General features: G+C 39.1%; 1 protein-coding gene across 1 annotated transcript; it reads left to right on the top strand.

The window, feature by feature from the left end:
* The first annotated feature begins 905 nt into the window (after window positions 1-905).
* On the top strand, window positions 906-20245 carry b4galt6 (UDP-Gal:betaGlcNAc beta 1,4- galactosyltransferase, polypeptide 6). Its single transcript, XM_034701738.1, has 9 exons — window positions 906-1841; window positions 8648-8764; window positions 11606-11719; window positions 13730-13854; window positions 13938-14054; window positions 14146-14333; window positions 14461-14583; window positions 15297-15398; window positions 15523-20245. Exons 1-9 carry the CDS (start codon window positions 1727-1729, stop codon window positions 15668-15670), a joined length of 1149 nt encoding a protein of 382 aa, XP_034557629.1. The 5' UTR covers window positions 906-1726; the 3' UTR covers window positions 15671-20245.
* Window positions 20246-21054: the final 809 nt, after the last annotated feature.

Below are 21054 nucleotides of genomic sequence, written 5' to 3'. Positions count from 1 at the left end.
GAGTTTGTGAATTTGTACGACAGTCAAACTCTGAATGTAGTTGTCTGATTGTTGTTGAAGTGGTGTCTCTCTGCTCAGCGTGTGTGTAACAATGTGAGACTCCCCCTGCCCCTAACACAAAGACCTGCATGCCTCCGGTTGGGGCGCAACCCACCACAACCCAAGGTTGACGCCCTATGCCCAAAACAACCCCCCCCCCATGCGGTTGGGTCTTTGTTAAACAACACAAAGCTGCATACACTACTGATTAAGCCTAAGGGGATTCTTTTTCCTTCGTATTTGTCTTTTTTAAGCAAATTCCAATGCGTTCTGTGCTTGCATAGAAGTCATCAGACCACAAAGTTCTCCCTTTGTGCCAAGTCGTACTGAATAACATTCCTGCTAACATGAAATGGTCTCAACCTGCCTCTGCATCTACCATAACCTTAGACCACGAGCAGTTTTCTGGGGCAATGTAAGGATAACACATGTAGGTTGTCACGTATGTGGTAATAAAGCTATGTCTTGTTTATAATTGGGGGTTAAAAGCTTGTGATTCACTTTGGGTTTTTAAAAATAAAGGTATGCAAATCAGATTACTTGTTTTTGTTTTGTTTTTGTTGTTTTACTTTGTACTTTGGAAGCTGTTAGCTTGCAGAGATAGAAAATGTAGGAAAAACAAGCATTTTGCTTCTGCATTTTCAATCATCACTTAATACATTACTGTTGCTTTCTTGAAAGTGTTTGTACTGATTGTACTGACTGGTTTTTGGTAATTCCGGAGCCAGCCTCAAGCAGACACTTGATGAACTGCAGTTTTTAACACATCTGCATTGGAATCATATTTTTAGACCGGAGGTCTAGTATTGTTTTCTGTATTTGTTTTCTGGTTTTGTGTTTTCTGATTTGCACTTCAGGGCCACCGTAGAATTTGCAGTTTGAATCATGACCTGCGTATTTTCCTACAAATTAACATCAGGTTAGACGAACCGGTTCCCACTGTTATCTCCAGATGTTTAGTGGATCAAAACCGTGAAATGAAAGAAACGTGAAGACTCGCCGCTGCACCGCGCACACATGTTTCCATGACGACGCGGGGGAGGGGTGCTGTTACACCCACCGGAAACGGTCTCTGCAGTGCCAGCAGAAAATGGCAAGGAGGCACAATTCATACCTTTTTTATTGAGTTTAATAGTCATATCTCATCCTGCACCTATGTGTGCTGAATGGTTGAACCGTGCGGAAGCAGCCTGGAGACCCTCGGTGGCAGGACTGGACCTCCGTGTGCGGGGTTTGATGAAGTAGTTCGCCGACTGTTTTGGAAACCTCGTCCCGGCCGAGAGTAGAGTGTGTGTGGGAGAAGAAGAAGGCAGAGCTGGTCCTGCCCCCCTTCAAGGACCAACCTGCAGTGCTGGCGATAAAAGCCTCGCTGGCGACCATGGAAGGCTACCACGAGGATCCGTAATGGAGACAATCCCAAGCCCTCGACCCGCAGTCTAAAGGTTTCAGTATGCCCGACCGGTGGTGCTCCACCCGGCTCTGATATTCACGTTACCGGCCTGCTTTCCTCCACCTGGACCTTTCTCTGCAGGCCACAGCGTTAGCCTCCTCTGTGCTGCACCTCTGCGCTCTCATGGTGCAGGGTGTTCCATGACTACCTTGTTTTTTGTCAATTCGAGGACATTTTAACTCCAAATCGTGTTTTATGGGATTCATATCGGTGAAAGAGAAGCGGGCCTAAGCCAAAATGGTGAACTGGAGGCGGCTGCTGCGAGTGTCCAACCGATCGTTCCTGGCCTTCATCTTCTTCTTCTCCATGTCCACCACTTGTCTCTACTTCATCTACGTGGCCCCTGGAATAGGTGGGTTGACATAGATTTACTCTAAACGCCTCACACGGCTGTAGTTAATGAGATTATGTCTGGATTATCGCCTGCAGCTCGATGAGCTCCAGCTGCTGTCACACTCCATGCTAATGCTAGAACAGATAGCTCACAGCAGAGAGGTCCAGCCCGGGCATCATGTCCAGGTAGAGCTCACTTTCTGTGGTATTAAAGAGAGAAACCTCCTCTATGAGCCAGGTATACTGATTTAATAACAACAATGTCCGTAAGTGTTTGATATACAGGTAATCTGCGCATTAGCTTGAATTATACAGCAGACTTGTGAATGAATGAACTGTGAGCGTCACTGCTGATATTCATTCCAGGGATTCCTCACAGCTATAATTTAAGATAAGATATAATTTAAGATAAGATATACTTTAAGATAAGATATGATTTATGGTAAGATATACTTTAAGATAAGATATAATTTATGGTAAGATATACTTTAAGATAAGATATACTTTAAGATAAGATATACTTTATTTGATCTCCCATTGGGGGAAATTATTTTGTTTCAACAGTTTACAACACGGTACAGGGGGATACAACAATGTACTTATATAGTTAAAAATGCAATAACAATAATGACAGTAATGATGAAACAAAATATGGCAAATATTACAGATATCTACACACTATTTTGACTTCTATCTGATGAATAGATAATGATGTAAGTTATTGCACAGATAATGCACCAGGTTATTAAAAACATACACAGTATGAGAAAATCAGTGCGATTCAGATTGACTGAACCAATCAATGACTCCTAATAAGAGTATATTTTCACTAAACAGTAAGCCAAAACCTAACAGTGTACAACAACAACCCAAGTCTTTCTAGATTATTTAAATGCCCATTTAAAAGTAGAGTTTTGCCAACTTTGTGACTGAGTCTGCCTCTGAAATGATTCAGTTTCACTATATTTTGAGACTCATTTAAACTAATGTAAGTAAACTTAAAGCTGCTGTTGGTAGGAATGGTGTAAAAAAGTCACTTTTTTTCTGCTGGGTTTGGAGAAAAGGTCATAATGCCCATCGGTACTCATCAGTAAGTGGAGTAATTTGAGACTATTGTGAAATCTCTGCGTTTTCCCAAACCTAGGAGGGTTACTTCCAATAATCACATCTACTTTAACTTCTTTTATAAAATAGTTTAACAAATGTTACATTTTTGTAGATTTCTAACGCTAACATTAAAAATGGAACTCGACAGAGTGTCAACATTTAAATCTGCTGAACTAAACTCTTTAGGACTCAAAATGAAGATGATTGTCCAAAGTCAAAGCATCAACAAAAACAAAATTCAAATCCACAGAAACTACTGTCTCTGCAGCTCGCTGAAACGCAATAACTGATTTGAATATAAGTAATGCATCTGACATGGCAAATAGCCAATCATATTTAAGAATTTCAGGGTGGCCAATTAGTTTTCAGAGGTGGCCATGGCCACCCTCTGACTCCGCCAATGACCTGATCGTTACTCTCTGCCGCTGAAATGCAGCTTGGAGAGGGGCCACTTTCTGTACTTGTCACGGCATAGAGTATGTTTTTTAGACCTGTTTTTTAAAGTTTCGATATGAAACGTTGTTGACCCGCTTACGAATGCACTACTACCTGCCATATTCAATAAACACAGTGCATTGCATTCTGTCCTTTGTCTTACCTCAGCCAGGGAAATTATTTCAACCAGTCCTGTCTGAAAGAATACAATTTGGGCTTTTTAATTTGAGTCGCGGGTCCAGGCTCTAGCTAAGACTCGTAAAGGGGCGGGGTTTGAGCCTCCTAGCCAACAGCTATGTGTTCCCGACCTTATTTGGGCAAAAAACTCAGAATCTTAATATCTTCTGAACCATTGCGTTAGAAAAAAAAATCACCCCCCGCACAGTGTGTGCCGACAGAGAAATTAGCTACGTAGAGCCAAGCTGTTTTTTGAACCAGGCTGTAAACATGTTTATTAATGCTGCAAAGAACGTCTTTTTTTAATTGGTGTGTATGTGGTTTCCGGTGTTTCTGCAGCCAGCCTCAAGCGGATTCTCGATGAATTACAGTTTATAACACTTCCACATGGGCTTCATATTTTGGGACCAGAGGTTGCCGCTTGGTTAGGAAGGAAAGTGTTGACATTCGAAGTCCCTCTCTCTGAACAGATGTTTACTCTGTGACTATCAACAGCAGCTTTAATAATTAGAAATATATAATATATAAAAAAATATGACGATCCCATTCCTGATGTACAAAACAACAGTCCTGTTTTTGTAGTTCTTTGCATTGATATATCCTCACTGTAGTCATCAAATAACATATAACATCATCCTCTCCGTCATCAGTGCAGCGTGATAGAGTATCTGGCAGGTTTCAGTTGCTCTATTGTTGTGTAAATTGCTTTTGATGATGTAAAGTCTTACTGGGTCATTTCTCTGAAGATCACATGCTTGAGGAATGGCTGTGTGCCGACAGGAATTATATGCTCTTAGTGCAGGCTTACTGGCAGTCAGTGCTAGTCATGCCTGAGAGGAGTGACGTTCTGGGAAAATTGACTGAAGACTCAGGATCGCCTGGAGTCAAGCAGCAGGGCTGTAGATGTAAAGTGATAAGGTTGCCAAGAGCAAGATGGTTTTGTGTTCTCTATAAAATACTGTAAAGCTATATCTGTTTTTAATAGTGTATTGTGTCAAATCAGACTGACGCTGTGTTTGGAGCTGGTTTTCTATTTGAATCCTCAGGAAAAAAACATGGTCCAAAGTTATTCTGGAGACTCATGCTGCCACAACACCCTATAAAGTCTTTGTTGTTTATTTCTAGGGGTGTAATGATTCTTTTTAACAACGTTTCGATTCGCATCACCATTCGTAGTTGCCGATACGATTAAAGTACGATATTGGTTCATTTAGAACGATACAATCCGAAACGATTCAGTGACTTGAAATCGATTCAGTAACTTTTTAGCCAAAAACTCAACCAGTATGAAAGTGAAATAAATACCTTGAGACTGGACAGTTCTGGATTCCTCTTGTTGCCGTGATGTTTTTCGCCTGAGCATGGCCATCCGCCATGCTATGTTTTGTTGTATGCTGGAGCATGGCGATGACTTCACAGACAGGCAGCCTGAATTGAGTAATGTATAACGTCTTTATCATTAAAAGTGCAAAAAAAACACATCCATGTAAAGTCTGCCGTGCTTAAATCCAATTCTTTATTTCCTAATTGATACAATCGATTTATTACCTTTTAAAAACGGTGTTAGATGGATATATGTCGTCTGGAAGGCCAACTTGACGAGCACAGATCGATGTAGTCTGATCATAGGAATATAAATCGATACATTGATGTAGTACATGAATCGTTACACCTCTAATAGAAAGTCTTTGTTGTTTTCTCTCACTCTCTATATTGCATCTTGTTTGGAATTGCAGGTAGTTCATGGCTTTTGCTAGCATTTTGATTCTTATTTCAAAGTAGTTAAAACAGTCTGTGGCTGCTGCTCCTCTTTTATAATGTTAGTGTTTTAAAGGGCTAACATGATATGTAGATGATTGTTGATGACTTATTGTTTGCATTCAACCTTCAGCTGAGGAATTACTGTGAGGATCTGGGACAGTCATTTCATGCATTGCTTGTTTTCCTTCCTTAAGACAGATTTGACTTTTGACTTGTGTGTGCGTGCGTGTGTGTGTGCGCCTTGTGTGCGTGTGTGTGCGCCTTGTGTGCGTGTGTGTGTGTGTGTGTGTGTTTGGCAGCAGATAAAGAGGGGAATGCTCATCTTTAAAAAGCACCTGCCCTTGATTTAACCATGCTTTGCTTGGCATAGCACTGTTATGTTTTAAGGGTTGTTTAAGATGTTATAATGTAATGTCAGCAGCTTTTTTTAAAACCGTGCAGATAAAGTAACATAATCTGCTGTAACCTATGTGTCTTCCTCACCCTGTCATTTGAACAACAACGAATGCTGCCTGGCTGCTGTGTATGGAAGCATATACAGTGGGGCAAAAAAGTATTTAGTCAGCCACTGATTTAGCAAGTTCTCCTACTTAGTAAGATGAGAGAGGTCTGTAATTTTCATCAGAGGTACACTTCAACTATGAGAGACAAAATTAGAAAAAAATCCCTGAAATCACATTGTAGGATTTTTAAAGAATTTATTTGTAAATTATGGTGGAAAATAAGTATTTGGTTAATTTTCTAATTTGCTTTTTCATATTAATTTTGGTACATATGCTTCCATAGCTGTGTGGTAAGACCCTGAACATAAAAAAAAACTGTCTAGTTTCCCTTTCACATTCAAACTAGTTAACTGGCCAATAGGAAGAGTGGCTGTAAGATATTATAGTATGACCACGTACAGTGTATCATTGAGGAACTCAGATGTGGTTACAGTCAGATTGTGAAACACTGTTTGTCAATATGTTGGCTAACCCTGTAGGTCCTATACAAAGGGTTAAAAGTTGTATAAATAGTAATTGTAAGAATACAAATACGATTTATTATTATAGTAATAGTTGTAATAATGAGTAGTACTAATAGTAATAATAAGTAGTAATATTATTAGTAGTATTATTTGTAGTAGTAGTTATAGTATTACTATTATTATTGGTAGTAGTAGTAGTGTTTTATTCAGTCATCATACATAACACACTATTTTTTAAAGTTCAGACACTTTAAATAAAGCACCAGTAGTGCATCTAGCGATGACTGAAAAGGTCTAGGCAGAAGCATGATACTTATTTAAGCCTAGCCTAGATTTTCTCAAATAAAGCTACCAGCTTCCCAAGTGTAATCAAAACAAAACAAAACAAAAACAGGTAAATCATGAACAATTATAGCCTTCAAAGACTGCTATGCAAACCATTTTTTTCTAAAACTAAAAGTGAACTAAAAGTTTTTAAATTTATACTGGCATCATTCCAAAATGTAACCCCAACAATAGAGACACATCTTCTTTTAATACCTTTTTAGATTTTTGTACAGTAAACTTACAGACACCTCTCAATTTATATTGACTCTCCCAAATTGAAATAACTTATATACAGTGTGTGGAAGTGAGTTTGATTTTGCTGTTGGTATGTTATAAGCAGACATCCATCCAATTTATTTGTAAGTAGAAGTTTATCACGTTTTAAATATTTTATTGAACAATCAATTATTTCATTGAAGAACAAAAACATGAATGTTGAGTTAAATATTACACACCCAACCCAACCCATTCAAAAATGAACAAAAATGCAATCCCAACAAAGTCCCATTCAAAATGCAAATAAAAAGTGCATGTAATAGTATAGTATTAATATTATTATTTGTATTATTATTGGTAGTAGTAGTAGTAGTAGTAATAATGATAATAATAATGTCAGAAATCAGAAAGCCTTTCTTGTCATTGTATAGGACTACAATGAAATTAATATTGACACTAGAGTGCTGTATTCTCAGGCTTAAACGGATGAAAAACACAACACACAGGACATTCAATAAAACCACAGAAACACCTAGTAAAATAAATATAAGGCATTCTATACATTAATACATTTATAAATATTAAAATATAAAAGTGTCTCAGTGCAGCAAAGTGCCTAATGGATGTAAGAATAGCAGCACTACACATTAGCAGGTTTTTGTATTTTTATTGTGCTGATGGCTGTGGGAAGAAAAAACATCTCATATATCATTAGTATTTATAATATTGTATGACTATCTTAGGCAATCAGATGACTGAGTTTTGGGAGGTTATCTGCTTTGATGTTGGAGTCAGTGTCCTGTACCCTGCAGCCAGTGTCTGGGCCTTTTCCATGTAGGGTGTTTCATTGTTTTTGGTTATCAGAACCACTGTGGTATTGTCACTTTATCCTTGTAAGGTGAAATAAGAGATTTGAAGTGGACTTAGGGGGCAGCCTTGGGGGACTCCAGTGTTGAGGATGAAATGCTGGAGTAATGATGTGGTTTCTTTGTAGGTAAATCCTTTATACCCACTACACAGACAGAGAAGGGTTTCCCACTCCACTGTCTGGGGTTTGTTGATTTGAGTTAATGCTGACCGTGTTCTGTTGTTGTTGGTGAGGTAATCTTGTTGAAATTGAGCTGTCTGTAGCAAAAATGCCTTAACCAAACTGCATACTTGAGAAGCATGTGTTATCTTGGGGAACCTCTTGCTTTTAATTTTAGCTGCTATATTAATAGGAGTCGCTAGACAGGCAACTGCAGTGCCTCATGATTTATTGAAGAGGTGTCTTGCCTATTTTCCCACATGCTGTGAGGTTCCCATCGAAATCTCTTTATGGAAGTGTTCTGTGGGAAGAGTGGTGACATAATACCAGCTATATCACAGCTTTCACTGCAGTTTCAATGTCTACATCTGTAAAATAAAACATAAATATAAAGAAACCATAATTGTAGGGTAGAAAACAGATGATGTTGTTGCAAATTGACCATTCTCCTGTGTCTATTTAGAACACCAGTACACTTAGAATACATTTGTCACTTCCAGTGCACCTGTATCCTCTTATCAGTATCATCAGTTGATTATTTAAAGTGAATTATTTACGTAATGAGTGTTGTGGCAGCTGGTTTCAGAATCCACCTCTGTGTTGTCTCTGTTGTTGTCATAAATTATTTAAACATTCAGTGTTTTCAGAGACTGGAGCTGCAGCTTTGGGGGCACATTTGTTGTGTCTAGAACAGCAGCTTCAACATGTTCCATAGTTCTTCTAGACTAGCTGTCAACTACATGAAGTAAGTGTAACGTGTGTGCATTTATATTATTGAACTCATCTGTTTTTCCTGTCTTTCTGCCAGCCAACACATACTTCTTCATGGTGCAGGCTCAGGGCATCATGTTGAGGGACAATGTGAGGACCATCGGCCAAATGATCCGATTATACACCAACAAGAACAATACGCTCAATGGGACAGGTGAGTGATGCACATGATTCACACTTACTGCCACATACATGTAACTATTTTTAACTTTTCCTCCAAATCTAACAGGTAACAAGTTTAATTGTAGATGATTGTGACAGTTTTAAGCAGCCATAATAATATATTTTATTCATACAGAGCTCAGAAGGTAATTAGATTATTTATACAGAAAAGATAAGGAGCAGCAGCTACAGAGAGAAGTGTGGTAATGGTGTAGGTATGCAACAGATGAATCAATATTGATTGACTTCTACTGATGCATTTGATGATTAACAGTTCACTAACCCTAAACTTAGGAGTCATCTGGCAAAAAGAAAGGCAGAAAACTCATTACATTTTCTATTTTCAAGGTTTTATTTCATGTTTAGTTACTATTTTTGTTGATATTTTTATGCAATAAATTGGTAAAATGTACTATTTTTAGATCATTTTTGTCATTCAACTTTTTTTTTTGCATTTTTTCAGTATTTCTTTGTTCACCACAAGTTAACAAATTATATATAAGTAATAAAAAACCAATAAAGAGAAGAAAAAATTAATAAATACAAAAAAATACAAAAATAATAATAAACAAATAATAATAATTAACAGTACAAACAAATAGTAAGATAAGCATAAGAAAACAAGGTTATAAACAAACAAACAAACAAACAATAATAAGAAGAAGAAGAAATATTTCTAGATAACTTTAAAAAAAACTAAAACATTTTGGAAGACATCTCATGACCCCTGGTTTGTGTCTTGCGAACCCTTAGGGGGTCCCGACTCACACTTTGGGAACCCCTGTTGTAAAGCACCTTGCAGCTATGTTTTGAAAGGTGCTATATAAATAAAATGTATTATTATTTATTAATATACTGAAGTTTATTAGAGTCATCAATAAATCAGACTATTTGTAAAGCAGTTTTCATACAACAATAATGTAACACAAAGTGCTGTACAAATATAAAGTTATAATCAGAATCAGAAATACTTCATTTATCACGGGGGAAATTCAGTTGTTACAGAATGCTCTTTATACACAGTATGAAAATAATATAATAATAATAGAATAGAATAAAGTAAACATACAACAAGACCGCCCTCAACCACAACCCCACCCCACAATCCATAAACAGGGTGAAGAACACGATATGAATAAAAGACAAAATGAGGAAAGCTATCATGAAGATAAGAAACTAAACCAACCATAATAAAATAAATCAATAAAATACTTAAATATTATATCAAGAGAATAAGATGCTACACTACAAGTTAATAAAGCCCATTAAAATAATAACAGAAATCATAATAATGTAATTAATTGTGATAAGTAATCAAGAAAAATCACTGGAATAAGTAAATAACTACATAAATAACAAATTAGTCCAAAATAAATACAAAAATACTAAATAAATGAAATAATTTAAATAAAATAAAAAATACCTATGTATTTATGATAAATTGGAATAAGACAGTATGACTTTTAAAATATACTAAAATTGTAACAAGTTAATTATAAAAGAGAGAATACAAAGGTACGTTTTGAGTCTGATTTAAAAATGTTTATATTCTGTGCAATTGACCCCCGTGTTGAAGAGAAGAACACATCTAACACTTGACAAAGATGTGTACCTGTTAGCTTAGCTTAGCAAAGGTGGTGGAGAAAGAAAGAAAAAAGAATGTGCATTGTTGATAGTTGTGAAATTAAAGAGCATAAGAAAGATGTAAATTACACCAATCACTCCAACATAACTTAACTAATGTAAACCACTAGCTCACAAAAAAGTGTGACATATTTGTAGTGTTGCATTATGCCAACGAGATATCTGCACTGCTGCAGTCGTTTATCTCATTTGACCACCTTGGTGTCATGTGACTCCTGTCCCCCGTGGTACCTCGTCATGATAGCTGCAGGAATGATGTAATCCAGCAAAGTAAGCAAAGCCAAGTAGCATGACATGAGAATATTAATTTAGAGTATGTCTGTGAAGGTTCTCAGTCATCCAGGTCATGGTAATCCAAAGCTTGATCCAAAAGGCAACTGGACTGGTAGAAATGTATATAGTTATTTAATTAAGAGTACCCAGTACTCACTGTTAGGGTTGCAATGGGGTGGAAATTTTCTGGTAAATTCCTGGAAAGTTTCCGGTAAATTTCCATGAGAAGTTAAACCGGTGAATTTTGGAAATATTCCGAATTGGAAACTGTCCATGGGAATTTATGGGAATTGACTGGGAATTGAGGGTAATTTAATGGAAAGGTCTCATATCCATGCATAAATATTTGTTTTGTTATAAGCAGACATCCATCCAAAATAGAAATCATCTGTGCATGTGATGGAGGAATGCACAGTGCATTTAGGGTGTGTGGTCTCAATAACCCTGCAGTAAGCAGTGTGCTATGTGTATGTGATTGAGCCAAGCATAGATATTCAACTGTACATGCATGAAATCTGGTTATTTCAGTCAGGATTATGCTAAAATATATTTTACTCAACTATATGTAAGTTCCCTATGAGGAGCCAACCTTCAATTTAGTAAATTCCTGTTAATTCCAATGGAAAGTTTCCAACTTTGAAAATTCCCAGAATTTTGCAACCCTAATCACTGTTCTATATTGCACTGTGAAGATTTTGAAATAAAGTTATCATACTAAGGGAGAGTATAGAGGCTGCAGGACCTGTGTTTGTTGCATCAGTAATTAATTGGAATAATCAAAGTGATGTGATTTTGAGTGTCACATAATCCTGTCAGCATTCAGGCTCTCTTTCTACATCATATGATGTAGGTAAGTGGTTTGGAGGATTGGAGTATTCTGCTGTTATGTGTAATGTAATATGTTTTGTTCCTGCAGACTATCCTGATGGCAGTAACTCCAGTGAGTACCTGGTCCAGCCCACCACATACCTCCCCGAGAACTTCACCTATGCCCAGAATCTCCCCTGCCCAGAGCGATTACCTTCTATGAGTGAGTGCACTGTTGCCACACAACATCTGCTCCCATGTAACAATTGACTAGACTTGACTTCTTTTCGATGTTATACATTCAGGGGGTTCTTTTGGAAAGTTGTAAACCTTCCCATCTCGGCAAATGAAACTTCAATAACGTTCACCCAAAGCCCCCAAATCAAACGTTTATAGATTCATAATCAACTTAAATTCAGATCCTAACGAATTCTATATGAAACAAAACATCAATTCATTAATAACAGTCATTTAAAGTTCGTTTCGGATGTTTCCGGTCCGCCGATGCAGCCGTCCTCCATTAATCCACCACCCAGAAGTTTATCATGGAAAAAAAAAACAAGAAACCATCCAAAAGAAAAAGGATGGATCACGTCTGGTATAGCAGGAAAAAAAACAGCTTAGATCTCACCAAGACCGCTGGTGTGATAATCCCTGTCCAATATCGCCGTCTTTGTTGGACATGGCCGGGATCCTGATGTCGCTGCGAGAGGAGTCCACAGGAAGGCCTGCTTAATCTGCGTTTGGTACACGTCTAGCCGCAGTCTCTTTCAAGGCTGTTAACAATCTTTGAACAAACTTCAGCCAACGCAGCAGGAAACATTCAGGAGTAGTGCAGTAGTGTCATGCTACCAGTGTTCTGTTGAGTTTTGCTCCCTTGTGAAAAAAATGCTACCGTTCCAGAATCACTAGCAGAAGCTGGAAGTTGAAGAAATAAACCAACAAACACATCTGTCAGTGGTTGAGAGGAACATACATAAAGAGAAACACTTAGAAACTAAACCATTTGGAGGACTAAAGTAAAGGCTAGACAATTTTAATCTTGGATTAGATTTTACAACAAACCCGTTATCTGCCATGTCTGACGGGGAAGACTTCACACTGTGAGAGGGTGTGTGAACAGTCAAAGTCAGTTCAATTTGAGGGCCACGGTTCCCAAAATGTTCTAGAAGTTTTCCAGTGTGCGTGTCTGAATACAGCTCTGTTGATGAGATGACAGGAGGAAGGTTATGCTACCAGCTCCATTGTGAATCATTACTTTCCATAAACCAAGTTCAACACTGGAAAAGCTTTTGCAAAGTTCCCACAACATCTCTAGTCCTGGTAGGGAATTCTTCTCACATAGAGTAGGGGTGGGTGGTGCACTGGTTTCAACCCTGTCACTGGTGTCACATTATGCAACCTCATGGCTTTTGCAATACCGCCATAAACACGTGTCTTGGTGTTGTTTAGGTTTTAATGCACACATGATGGAGATTTACTTCCCCCTATGCTGATATAATCATGGCCAACGGTGAGTGAAAACAAGTAGTGTAAGGGAAGAGGTTGAAACATACAACAACTTGAATTGATCCTTCTCCCTGTTCCACTCTGACACTTGTGAGCAGAGCCACAATCACTTACCAAGTGAAAGTGTGTTGTGGCTCATCAATCAGGTAACCTTGTGTTCTTTTCTCTCTAAGTTTGATGTCGGCAAGTAACAGCACGGCAGGGATTTGCATCTCAGTTACAGCTGCTCTACCTGCTGGAAGATGTGTTTCAATGATGACTCAGTCCATGAGTTCAGGATTGTTGGAAGAAGCGTGATCAAAGGAGTGACTGTAAATACTGTAACACCGGACAGTCCCCACTAAATATAGATCTGCTAAAGCTCGGATGACTTGATGAAAAATACATTTTGTTTTTGGCATTTTCACAAACAAGTTCTCAGTTGCGATGTTGTTGAAATACCTGTGACAGGAAAGGCAGCGTTTTCAGCCGTAGAATACATAAGAGTTGAATATCACATTGCAGGCTTTTTGAAGGAAGAGGGCGGGGGGGGGGGGGTTATTGTGGTTGAATGTGTTCTCATGCGTGATCAGTTTACATGTGGTTTTACTGTGATGTAATACCATTACTGCAAAGAAGAAAAACATGTTGTGATACAGCCCTGTTATTCCTGTGAAGTCACTGTTGTATTGATATGTTGGTGAATCAGTGAAGTAACGCCTTTCTTTGTAATTACTCTCCACAGAGGGCCTTATGGAAGTGAACATGACTGAGATCCCTATGGAAGAGAAAGAATTGAAGTTCTCCAAGTTTTTTGACATTGAGTTTGGAGGCCATTGGAAACCAAAGGACTGCAGACCTCGCTGGAAGGTGCATTTGAGCATTTCTGTACAATTCTAATCCAAGATTCAAGTCAGTTTCTTAATTCTTACGCTGTTTTTTGTTTGCTGTAGGTGGCCATCTTGATTCCATTTAGAAACCGCCATGAACATCTCCCCATCCTCTTCCAACACCTCATCCCCATGCTGCAGAGACAACGGCTGCAGTTTGCCTTCTATGTCATAGAACAGGTACGGTATTCCAACATTCAACCTGATATTAAACTCCACACACAGAAGGGGGATTGACCTCGTGTGTGATTGTGTTCCTGCAAATGTTTAGAGCGGGAGCCAGCCCTTCAACAGAGCCATGCTGTTTAACGTGGGCTTCCTGGAGGCCATGAAAGACTTGGACTGGGACTGCTTGATCTTTCATGATGTTGACCACATCCCCGAAAACGACCGAAACTACTACGGCTGTGGTCAGATGCCACGCCACTTTGCTGCCAAGCTCGACAAATACATGTACATGTAAGTGGGCAGACAAAATACTGATACGTTTCTGACAATATATACATCTAGAAACATTCTGATATTTAAACATGTACACTTAAGATCACTTGGATCCATGTTTAACTCTGTTTGTTGTTGGTTGCAGTCTTCCATACAGCGAGTTCTTTGGTGGTGTCAGTGGACTCACTGTGGAGCAGTTCCGCAAGATTAATGGCTTTCCCAATGCATTCTGGGGCTGGGGAGGAGAGGATGATGACTTGTGGAACAGGTTAGTCACATACTAAATAATTGTAGGAACCGTTCCTGAATGCACTGACAATGGATGTTTTACTCCACTGGTTGTTTTTGTTTGGGAAGTGAGGGGGGACAGTTTCACCACACAAGCTTGTTCAAGCAATAACATCTCAAGCATGGAGTAATCAACCACAAAAAAAGAGAGATCGTGGCAGTCATTGACATTGTCATGATTTTTAGATTTGATGACAAGATTAGCAATGCACCAATTGCAGTTTCTTTGGCTCAATGCAATTTCAAATTTTTTCAAGGTCTGACCTGCCGTTTCTGATCTTGGCCCATTCAGATTTTCTTTAAAAACTATGTTTAAAACAAGCAGAAACCTCCGGTCTCAAAATATAAAGCCCATGCGGAAGTGTTATAGACTGCAATTCATCGAGAATCCGCTTGAGGCTGGCTGTAGAAACACCAGAAACCACATACACACCTATTCAAAGAGAGAGCAGTGCAAGAGACTTAATGATGTTGAACAAGCGGAGTATAATGCAGATAGCGCCTTCTACTGTTTAAAAATAATATCCTGATACAAATTTTGTTGAATCGATTTTAATCCACCCTTATTTGTATCCATTTTTTACCCTCCTGCGACATATCCTTACATCCCTATTTGAAACACATGTAAAAAAAAAAAAAAAACTCCTGCAGGTGTAATGCAGTAAATGGAAATGCGATATGCTTACCCCTCAGGGTTCACTATGCTGGTCTGAATGTCACACGACCAGAGGGAGAGATCGGCAAGTACAAGTCTATTCCTCACCACCACAGAGGAGAGGTGCAGTTCCTTGGGAGGTAAGACGGCTTTCCCAGTTCTACCTTTCTTCAAAAACCCGAACTATCCCTTTAATTTACCAGTGCTACAGAATGAGTGGATGAATGCTGATGATCATGCCTGTGTTGACTGTGTGTTTTGTAGGTATAAACTTCTGAGGTACTCCAAAGAGCGGCAACACCTGGACGGCCTCAACAACCTCCATTACAGCCCCCAGATCTCCCTCAGTAACCTCTACAAGAACATCACAGTGGACCTGTACCCTGAGCTCGCCCCTATCGCAGACTACTGAACTGCCCCCACCGACCCCAACCCAGCCCCCCTGGTCCAGACCCCCATCTCGACCCAGCTCCCCTCCGGCCTTGCCACTCCAAGGCAGAGCGGCAATGTAGTAGATGAGAGGAGAGGAGAGGAGGGGGGCACAGGCCGGGAGGGGTGAAGAGGCGCACCATGTAATGCTGCCAAGAAATCTTAGTGAGGAAAAAAAAACAAACCGAAAAAAAAGAGGAAAAAATGAAGAGGCAGTGGCTAGCCTCTCAAAGTGAACTGTTGATTGTGTGTGTATGTATGTATGTGTGTGTGTGTGTGTGTGTGTGTGTGTGTGTGTGTGCGTGTGTGTGTGTGTGATTGTGTGTGTGTGTCAGGTTAGTGAAACTGTGTGTGAATGTGTGTGTGTATGTTGAATGGGTGAGTTGCTGCATGTTTTTTTTGTCCGTGCCGGCTTAACTACTACAAGTTGACCTGAGTCTTGGTTTAGGTTGGGGGGAGCAGCAGCATCTCAGCTCTGATGTTTACTGCAAAGCCTTAATGTGGCAGAACCACAGCTCCCTGTGCTCGGCTCCGCACTGCTTCACTTCTGATGTATCACCGTCACCTTACAAGCCAACAGACAAGATCTTGTCTCACTTTCTACTTTCATTTATTTTCTACATATCATTTCGTTGGGCCACAGTATTCCTTTCAAAAGGAGGGATCTGAGCAAGGTCGTCATCAATGTTTGTGGTATTTTATTATTTGATATGTGGTATTTATTTTCTCTGAGTCAGGGTGTTCAAAGAAGCACTCTTGTCTGTGTCACTCAAGTGTTTGCTGTTTGTTTTGCTGCACTGCTGCTGAATACGCATGAACATGTATGTAAATATCGGCCTCTTACAGCTCGAACACAGAACACAAATATGTAAATATGGGCCTTTAGAGCTCGGGCATATTACAGTGATATTCCAGTGGGTTTGAATTTTATTTTGGCAGCTACCTTCGTTCTGAGGATTTAATAAGAGTGAGTGTTCTCTTCCTAACAGGAAGATCTTCTAACATATAGGATGTTTGGCTTTAAAAAAAGAAGTATCCAAATCTCAAGATTTGACATTATCCTTTGCATGCCTTAATTTATTTTGTTTACCAGATTTTGTTCTTTTCAGACATAAATTATTTCATCATTTGGAGATGTGTATATTTTTAATTTGCCTTTGTTCTTTTCATTTTTGAGGTGCACTGTGTGAAAATAGTAGAGCTGCTCTACTAAGAGGGTTGGAGACTGAGTCTCTCCTCTGTGACTTTGTACAGAGAGCAGGGTTGGCCATTACAGCGAGAGTATGTCCATGCAACATGCTTAAGTGCAGGTTTATGGTCTCATGTGAGTGTATATTTTCTGTCCCAGATGTATTTTTTTTATTTTCCTGATTTTTATTCAAATGATTTAGTGCTGGACCATGTGATAAAGCTCTTCATTGTACTGTACCGTGCGCTGAAGCACGAGGATTTGGGCTGGATGCTGTGTGTGTCTGGACTGTGGTGTAATATGAATTATTTTCTAAGCTATGGAGTCAGTCAGAAGGGCCATGATGAGAGAACTTCAGCGTCAGCTGGTCGCGGCTTGTTCTTGAATGGCACGCGCTGTGAAAAGTTTAATTTCTTAAAGCTTTGAGCACTATAAAGACGGAGAGGAACGTGAAGGCAGATTATTTTTGACCAGATGTTCACTGTTACAATTCTCCTCTATAACTCTAGTTTGAATTTGACATTGAATTGTATGTTTGCAAGTTTTTTTTATTCTTTTGACATACAGTTTGTACTGAGATGTTAAATCTGAACTCTGGCCATTTTAGACTTTGATCTTATTTCCTGTCCTGTCAGGCTTTTAAATTTCATTAAGGGCTTTTTGATGAGGCTCTTGCTCCATGTCAAACATTAGGAGTTCTGTACAAACTTTTGACCCACATCCACAGGGGATGATTTTAGTGATCAAAACCACAAGACCCTCGTTCATAAACCAGTGAATCAGGGCAAGACTGGAAACACATTGTCCTCCTGGACAGATGCCACACAGGCAGTGTATGTTAACATTATTGTTGTAGGTGTCATTTCCTTTAAATCTTCAAAAAATGACTCACCCCATGGTCCATCCAATGGCTCTGGTTGTTGTGGAGTGTTGTGAGTTTAAAAATGGTTTAAATGTTGGTTAAAAAGATAATCAAACAAATTAAATACATATCAAACTCAGTGAAATAGTCATTTTAAAGGCCAGCAATTTCAAAGAGGAAGTGCCCACTAGTTTAGAATCTAATCTAAAAACATCTACCTGCAGCCATACGTTTTTGTGGGTTCATTTGAAGTATTTCTAAAGCTGTATTTGACTGGGCATTCCTCCAAATTGATATGAAACAGTCACTAATGGTAACTAGACAGTATATTAGACTCATCTTATGTGTCAGATGTCTGCTATTACGCAGTTTGCAGTCCTGATTTGCTCAAAGGGTCTCTACAAACTGCATGTTTTCTCTCAAAGTGATCAAATCACGCTGCAGTGAGACGTGTTCACCAGTAGCCTCGAAACCAAAGTGTTGACTTGTCACTAGTTCTCACAGAGGTGCCTCAGTGGCATTAAAAAAGTGTCTGCGTGCTGCTCACATTCGGAGTGGTGCGCACTTTGAAAGCCTGACGCCAAAGCAGTTGAGTTGTTTTTTTTTTAAATATGTGAGAAAGATGAGTTAAATAAGCTTTTGGTTTGAAATGGCCAGAGTGATATTTTTTTATTTATTGTCTGTTGTTTCAAGGTATTTCATTTCAGTCAGAACACCCAGGGGTCTCAACACTGCAAGGACTGTCCTTTAAAGTCCCACCTAGCCCCCTCCCTCTAAAAAACACAAGTGTTGCCCTGTATCTGTGTTTACAGAGTTTATTTTTTTCCTCCAAAAGAAGCAGAAATGACTTAATCTTAGGCTACAATCCAATCCAACGAGTGTTCAGGCACACAGCTTTAACACGCAGCAGCACGTGGCTCAGATTACAGACGAGAGAAATTCTCCGTCGGTCTGATGTTGTGCTGAAGTCCACACTCTTTCAGCCGTGCTTTTCTTTTCTGCTGAACGGGGGACTCAAAGTCGTATTGGTTCAGAGGATGATCCTCTTGTGCTTTGCCTTTCTTAGCTTAATACGACATTTTTTTGCATAAGAGAAGAAGAAATCATCCCTGTTTCTAGAACACTGGCTGTGTAGCAGTACGATTAAGTGTTGTTGAGAAGTGGTTCTTGTAGCCTGGCTACTCACTTTTGTCATACCATTCTATTCATGACTCTTCAGCTTGACAGGACAGTGCCATGTTGTCACACACCCTCTGCCATCCCGTTCTGTTGCCACAGTATTCAATTCAGCAGTAATGCCTTAATTATTAATTACTGCTTGTCATGAAGTATTTTATTCAAAGCGTATATCGCCATGAGGGACGAGACTGAATCATCCTGTAAAGTGCATTTTAACGTTCCTTCTCACACAACTCCCAGACCCCATCACACTCCACACTCTGAAGAGCATGACCCGCATGTTACCTCTCACCTTTACTCATGCTACTGCTGTGCCAATGAAGTTTAACTTTGTCTAAACTGTGACAGCTGTAAGATGCGAAAAAGACTCCGGCTACTTTTGACAGTGAACATGTGGCCCAAGACAGGTCTCAGATTTTGGGATGCAATATAATTGAAGAGGTTTTCAAGTCCAATTTTTTTCTCCACAGACATTCGGGGCCAGAGAGAACAATAGAATATAGGCACAAAGCTGAAAAATACAGAAACCAACAGTTGCCCATAAACACAAACATCGTGTCTTCAGTTACGTCCTCTGTGCCTGGCAAATGGAGATTCCCAGTTTGTAATCCAAACTGTTCTGATTATGTCGTCTCCAAGCCTGAGAAGATATCGTTACACTGATGACATGAGCCACGGAAGATGGACGAGTGTAAATAATAGCAAATCAACTGGTTTTAGATGGAACAGGTCAGTCAAGAGTTAATCGAAAAATGTGTCCAACGCAAAACCATCAAATATCCCAAACGGACTATATCATCTTTTTTTTTATATACTTGTATGTGATTGAATCGTTCTGTTCATATTCATATTCATAGTGCAGCATCAGAGATAAACTGATGCATTTAAATGCGAGGAAGGTTTTTCCAGCAGGTGTTCGGTGGAGGGGCGGTCAGCATGTAGCGCTTTAGATCAGGCTATACTCCATTATTCTCATGGATCTGCTTAGTGTCTAGTTTGCATGGCCAAAGCCAAAACTCTGGTCCAGATGCCAAATACTATAAACTGAGAAATAACCTGTCTTGGATATCTTGTGTTTGTTTCTGTAATCGCCTCTGACAGATGTTGACTGTCTGGCCAATGGGTCCCAGTGTTAGCTGAGATTGTTTCCACCAATCCCTTTCTCATCTGAAATCTTAAAGTATCTAAGACAGTTCATATGAAGTGTTCACCAGTAGACAACTGTATTCCATTTTGCAGTATTTGTTTGTGCCTTGAGTTGTTTTCTTTTCTTTTTTCTCTCTTTACATTCAAACTGAAGAGATTAAAAATGTTCTTGTTTTCCTGAATTGTCCACGTTTTGTCCCCTTCATATTATTCATATCAAGTCAGACTGAGAGTCAAATGTGTTCAGCAATGACGCATTTACCTCAGGCTGTTCACTCCAGTGTTACTGCTGCCTTGACATCATTTGTATTGAACCGCTGGGACTCCACCTGTGGGTCATGTTCCACAAAAGCTTTGCCTACATGTTACGAGAGCAGTCTTCACATCGTATGCATATCACTTGCATTTGCAGTTTTAGCGAATTTGCTTAAAAGCTCATACAAACCAAACGTCACTTTCCTTAAGAATGAACACAAGCACATACAGTATCCCTTCATCACAGACACTTGATCTGTGAGAACCAATCCCCCCTCAAGAGCTACACCCTAAATCTAATCTATAGCCTTAAATCTGCATTGCCTAGACTACAAGTACTCAAGGACACAATGATGTAACTTAAATCCAGTTTCCAAACCCATGATGACCCGAGCAGAGCGGGTACACGGAGGCTTTTGCTTTTGTGAACAGTTACCAAAAAGCATTATGTTGTGACGTGTTAATGTTTGGATATATAACACATTCATTACTGTTCTACATTGTTGTTCATTATCCTGCTTTACACTGGATATGTGCACATTTGTTGCAACACAAAAGTGTTTATACTACCTATGTTACACGGCATCTCTGACTCCAATATTAGCAAATATTTTCTTGAAATTATACACAAGTCAGCAATTCAAACTTGGCTTTTCATATATATATATATATATATATATATAAATATATATATATATATATATATATATATATATACATACATACATATATATAC

The sequence above is a fragment of the Notolabrus celidotus genome, chromosome 2 (assembly GCF_009762535.1).
Source record: "Notolabrus celidotus isolate fNotCel1 chromosome 2, fNotCel1.pri, whole genome shotgun sequence".
NCBI classification, from domain to species: domain Eukaryota; kingdom Metazoa; phylum Chordata; class Actinopteri; order Labriformes; family Labridae; genus Notolabrus; species Notolabrus celidotus.
This window is presented reverse-complemented; position numbering and strand designations above follow the sequence as displayed.

Coding starts and splice junctions, on each gene's coding strand:
- b4galt6 (XM_034701738.1), top strand. CDS start 1,727: ATGGTGAACTGGAGGCGGCTGCTGCGAGTGTCCAACCGATCGTTCCTG. Junction 1,842..8,647: donor CTACGTGGCCCCTGGAATAG/GTGGGTTGACAT, acceptor TCTTTCTGCCAG/CCAACACATACTTCTTCATG. Junction 14,584..15,296: donor GATGATGACTTGTGGAACAG/GTTAGTCACATA, acceptor CTTACCCCTCAG/GGTTCACTATGCTGGTCTGA.